At 34.0% G+C, this 6,405-nt stretch overlaps 1 protein-coding gene across 1 annotated transcript; it reads left to right on the forward strand.

Moving 5' to 3' along the window:
• Positions 1-2,760: 2,760 nt before the first annotated feature.
• On the forward strand, positions 2,761-5,943 carry LOC147369634 (serine protease inhibitor Kazal-type 10-like). The gene is made up of 4 exons (XM_086412277.1): positions 2,761-2,824; positions 3,772-3,812; positions 4,305-4,417; positions 5,847-5,943. Exons 1-4 carry the CDS (start codon positions 2,761-2,763, stop codon positions 5,941-5,943), a joined length of 315 nt encoding a protein of 104 aa, XP_086268403.1.
• The last annotated feature ends 462 nt before the right edge of the window (positions 5,944-6,405 follow it).

Consider the following 6,405-nt stretch of genomic DNA (forward strand, 5'->3'; position numbering starts at 1 on the left):
GGGAGTGTAAATTGGAGCAGCCACTATGGAAAACAGGATGGAAATTCCTCAAAAAATTAAAAATAAAATTACCATGTATGTGCGTGCTTATTTGCGCAGCTGTGTTTGACTCTTGGCTATACCATGGATTATAGCCTGCCAGGCTCCTCCGTCCATGAGATTCTCCAGGCAAGAATACTGGCCTAGGCAGCCATTCCCTTCATCAGGACTTCTTCCCAACTCAGGGTTCAAATCCAGATCTCCTGCATTGCAGGCAGATTCTTTACCATCTGAGCCACCAGGGAAGCCCCAAACTACCACATGAGCCAGCAGTCTCTCTTCTGGGTATAAACCCAAAAGAAATGAAGAGATAGATGAACCACCTTGTTCTTTGCAGCATTAGTCACAATATTCAAGATTTGGAAACAATGTATTATATATGTGAATACATTGAATATACATATATTTGAATGTTATTCAGCTATAAAAAGAATAAAATTCTGTTATTTGCTATTTGATATAACATGGATGGATTTTGAAGGCATTACACTAAGTGAAATGAGTCAGACACAGAAAAACAAATACTGTTTGACATCATTTATGTGTGGATCCCAAAAAAAGTTGAACTGGAAGAAACAGAATAGAATGGCAGTTTCCAGGAACTGGGAGGTTTGGGAAATAAAGAGATACGCGTCAAAGGATACAAACTTCTAGTTATTAAGATGAATCTGTTCTGGAGATCAAATGTATAGCATGGTAAGCATAGTTAACAGTACTGTCTTGTGTATTTGAAAGTTGCTAAGAGTGTAGAGCTTAAATGTTTTCATCACAAAAATGAAATGGCAATTGTATTAAGTGGCGAATATATTGATGAACCCTATGGTGATAGTTTTTTTACAATATATAAAGGTATTGAGTCACCATATCATATACCTACAAAATAGTACATGTCAATTATATTTCAAAAAAGCTGGAATTTTTTTTAAATAAAGAAGAAATGCATGAATTCCTTAAATAACATGCAATACCAAGGTTTTTTCACAAATAGACAACCTGAAGAGTCCTATACCTACTAAATGAATTGACTTTCTTTTCTAAGAAAATTAGTTACCTAGAAAACTTTATTAGAAAATTTTACCTAACTTATTACAAAGAAATAGTATCAATTCAAAACAAAATCATGCAGAATACTGAAATGGGAGGAATGTTTTCCATATCTTTCTGTGAAGCCAGTTAGATAATAATCTAACCACACAGACATTACAAGAAAAGAAAACTACATGCTGATATGCTTTATGATCATTGATTACAAAATTTAAACAAAATTTTGAAAAACTTAAGAATATATAAAGTGACACAGTGAAGTTTGTAAATACAAATTGTATTTAACATTTGAAAATCAGTTATTCAACATAGTAACAAACATCAAACTAACCAAAAAAAAGTATGATTATCTCAGAAGATGAAAAAAAAATGAACAAAATTCAAAAGCTATTCTTGATTTTAATGAGAAAAAACAGATAACTAGGGGTAGAAGGGAATTTCCTCAACCTGAGAAACAGCTACAAAAAATCTACAACTTTACATTTAATAGTAAAATTCAAAATGTTCCCTCAAAATATTAAAAAGGAGAAAAGATAACAAATGTTCAGCTCTACTTTTTATTCAACATTGTTATGAAAGATCTAGCCAGTAATCCAGCAAGAAAAAAAGATAAAGTTTATCCAGATTGAAAGGAAAATGCAGTTTGGCCATTATTCAAGTATAACACATCTATAGAAAATACAATAAAATGTACCAAAAAATCCCACCATATGATGGTTGAACATCTGGATATTCATATACAAAAAAGTGAACTTCAATTCACACTCCATACTATATATAAAATTCACATGAAAAGTTTCTTAGATCTAGATGTAAAACAGAAAACTAAGTTTTAATGAGGAAAAATCTTTATGAATTTTTACTTAAGAAAAAATGTCTTAGCTATGACATCAAAAGCATGATACAGGAAAGTAAATTGTTTTATTGGACTTCATTAAAATAAAAACTTCTTTATAAAAGTTTGATAGTTTCTTAAAAAACAAACCATAGACCCATTATATGATTCAACTATCCAATTCCCAGTTAATTACTTGAGGGAAAAATATAAATGTCACACACAGCTATGTACAGAATGTTATAGCACCTTGGTTTATAATAGCCACAAACTGGAAACAACTCAAATAGGGTTAATCCCACTTTGGTAAGTGATTGGATAAGCATGCTATGGTATATTCATTAAAGAATGGGATAGTATTCTGTGATTTAAAAAATAATTTCCTATCCATACATGTAACAACATACATGAATCTCAAAAATAATGATTGTAAATGAATGAAGTCAGAATGAAGAATATATTCTAATCTACAATGACAAAGAGCAGAGCAGTGATTGATTGATGGTATCTTTCCATCCTCCTTTTATACCATTTTTTAAAAGTAGCTGCATATATACTCCTGCTTTTTGATAAATGGTTATGTTGTATGAAAAATTTTCAGTAAATTATTTTTATTCTTCCTGAAGTGTTCATGAAGATTGAGCCAAATGACCTTTCTAATTGGGAGTGCAGGGATGGATAGAGAGCAGAGGTATTCTTTTGAAGTGAGGATCCTTCAAGGAAGTAACCTTTGCCATTCTTCTTCAACTGAATACAATCACCAAGATATGTGTCTTTTCAAACTACTATTTGAACTCATTTCTTTTCCCAGAGCCTCACTGCCAGTTCACTGAAAAGACAAAATGGCTTACTTTCAAATGATAAGGTCTATTTCATTCTTCATTTTGGCATCTTCCATTTTCTCTGGTGAGTAATTTTTCTCTTAGTGAGAAACTTTTAATCATTCAGTATTTGTCAAAACTTGGGCCAACTATGGATAGAGACCTCACTGATGAGACTGATGATAATTTTTTTTTTATATACCAATGCTCAATGGATGATGTAGGAGGTGCTTTTAAAGCATACTAGCCTGGTGGGCTACAGTCCATGGGGTCGCTAAGAGTCGGACACGATTGAGCGACTTCACTTTCACTTTTCACTTTCATGCATTGGAGAAGGAAATGGCGACCCACTCCAGTGTTCTTGCCTGGAGAATCCCAGGGACGGGGGAGCCTGGTTGGCTGCTGTCTATGGGGTCCCACAGAGTCGGACGCAACTGAAGCGATTTAGCAGCAGCAGACTAAGATTGGTCTTCCGTGGTGGCTCAGGCGGTAAACAGTCTGCCTGCAATGCAGGAAATCCAGGTTTGATCCCTGGGTCAGGAATATCCCCTACAGAAGGGAATGGCTACCCACTGCAGTATTCTTGACTGGAGAATTCCATGGACAGAGGAGCCTGGCAGGCTAGATGAGATATAATGAATTTGTTTGCAGATCCTATTCCTTGAATATGGAATGCTTTCATGTAAGTTCAGGCTCTTACTATATTTCAAGGTTCTCATATACAAAGTGGGGTACTACCTATTTTTGACAGAGTTACTGTTAGCTGGAGTTATATAAACTACTATGGAAGAGTATGTGCAATGTAGTCAGATTCAAAGCAGACGTAAATGAATGCATATTGACTGAGATTTAATTTTTGGATTTTTCTTGTATTCTAGTATCTAATCTCAGAAACAGAAAGGCATCATCACAAATATATATTGAGTTTTTTTTTTTTTTACAAAGAATAATATTCTTTATTCTGTTTTTAGATAATAACTTGTCAAAGAACATCAAAGAGTGACATATTATTAATCTATGCTCTGGTTGCAGGTATTCCCTTCGGAATTTCAACACGTTTTGAAATACATCTGGTAAACTATCATTTGGATCTTTAAATTAAAACTTAGAGTTTGTTATACCGCCATCGATATTTAATTTCATAGGCAATTAAGGATTTGAATGTTGATCCTAAGAAAAGTGGGCATTGTTTTTAGCAAAGATACAAGGATTCAATACAAATATTTGGGAACTTTAAAAGTGGCTGTAGTCAACTACAGTCATTCAGACAGACAGACAATACAATTGACCTGAAGGAGGTGATGGTAGCTCAGAATAGGAGAGTGGAAAAGAAAATAGACATGAATAGAATGTGCCCTATTTTCACATATTCAAAACCATCACAGAGCTTGTTCCATGTGCCAAGAAATATTCTAATATTACAATTACAGTATTTAAATTTGAATTCAAATTGAATATTCAAATATTAAGTCAAGAAAGAACTAAGTTTAGGACATCAGTAGGCTCACAGTGTGTGGAAGATGCTATTCATATTGTTATTGTAGCTAGTATTAATATCTTTATAGCCTGACTGTGACAAGTTTGAAGATACAACGGGTTGCACCAATGAATACTTTCCTGTCTGTGCATCAGATGGCAACACATATAGCAATGCATGTGCCTTCTGCAATGAAGTTAGGTAAGAAACAAAATTTGTATGTTTATCTTCATACTAATACTTATTTTTAATATTAATGCCTCTTTTAAGAACTCTAGGACAGAGACTTACCTGGTAGCTCAGTGATGAAGAGTTTGCTGCCAGTGCAGGGGATACAGGTTCTACCCCTGGTCTAGGAGGATCCCACATGCTGCGGAGCAACTGGGCCTGTGTGCCATAACTACTGAGCATTAGCTCAGAGTCCGTGCTCCACAACAAGGGAAGCCATGAAATGAGAAGCCGGTGCACTCTCCACAACTAGAGAAAAGCCCACGCAGCAACAAAAATAAATAAATAAATAAAATTATAAAAGAAAAAGAACTCTAGTTAGTACTGGCATTAATTCAAATACACTAAGGCACAATTGCTATACCTTTGAATTTATCATTTCTAAGAATTTTGTTGTGGGGTTATCTTTATAATTACTCTCATTTGCAGTGCAACACCCAAATTAATTAAATGAATGAAATATAATTAAACAATTAAAATGTTAACAACAGTAGAAATAGATGAATTACTTCACCTAAAACAATTTTTAACTTTTACTTTAATGACATAGAGATAATATATTCATTATAAAGATATATTTTCATTATCTGCATTGTAGATTTTTTAACTTTTCCCTACACTTTAGTTCATTTATAATTACAAACCATGCAGGAACAATGAAGTGACCCTTTATAGAATGAAACAGTATAAAGAAGGGACTGTATCTTAAATACTGTTCTTTGAACTAAATTTCCAAAATTCTGTTATTCACTTAACTTTTAATTAGGCTAGATTTTAATGCACTTACTTGATCACAATGTAAGTATTTGATTATGTCTTAAAGAGAGAAGCTACTAAACAATCAAGCAATAGAAAACAATAGAAGAAGAAATAGAAGAAAACACAAATTTTCCTTCCTATGAAGATAGATCAAAATAGTGTGGCTTTCAGAGGTTGGGTCAACATGCTTTTGTTGCTCAGGGATGGAGAGATGGGTAAGAAGGAAGACAACACTAGAGAGAAGCCTCAGGAAAGTTAAGTTCAGCAGGAGGATTATCACAACTGGAGAAGCATCAGTAGATAAACAGCCTAGCAAGCAGTATGTCCATCCTCCTTTTCCACAGGAGGGAGAAGAGGCAAGAGGGACATCTACATAGGGAATTGAGGGTCAGAAAACATTCAAAACCTGGTTAGATGATAAGCCAGCCTCTGAGATGTGCCTCAATAGGATCTGCCCCAAGGTGCAGTTTTTCAGTGCAAATTGGAATTAACAAAGCCATTGGAATCTGCACAGAGAGCCAGGCCAGTCCATAAGAGAAAACTCTCATTCTCTTCAGAAATTAAACAGGCAATGATGTCAATTTATTCTGAAGCAGAGAAGGCTGATTCTCATTCTTAAAACACTCTTTGCATACTTTTATAGAGCAAGTAAGCGTGGTTTCACTGGCATAGAGAAGACAAAGGATGGCTACAGAGTTTGGCTATGGTCACTAGACAGCTCCTGGCCCTTCAGAAAATAGATTCAACCAATGCTGAGTCTTTTAGTCAAAAGTCCTAACTCAGGGGAAACACAGTGAGTCTCATACAGAATTTATAACGTAATTATGTTTTCTTTTTCTTTTTAGGAAACGTGGTGATCAACTTAAATTTATTAGTTATTTTCAATGCTGATTCCTTGATGTAACTTTCTATATGAAATGATTCCTCTTATCCTTTCTGTTTTACTGAAGGGGATTTCCATGGTTTTTACAAAGAGTAAGGAAACTCAGGACATATTCTATATGATTGATCTATACATTCTTTTTCATAATAAAGTTTGAAAATTCTTGAATTCAGTATTTCTGACTCTATATGATTTAATGACTTTCCTGTTTTAGAAAACATAAGGCATACATAATTTCCTATGACAATCATGATTGCCTAAATAAAAAAGATTAACCATGCAAAAAATATAACATCTCTTGTGGGTTCTTGTTCTCTGT

Source organism: Bos grunniens, chromosome 7, assembly GCF_055505025.1.
Source record: "Bos grunniens cultivar Pamir isolate PY7600 chromosome 7, Bosgru_T2T1.0, whole genome shotgun sequence".
Classification (NCBI taxonomy): Eukaryota; Metazoa; Chordata; class Mammalia; order Artiodactyla; family Bovidae; genus Bos; species Bos grunniens.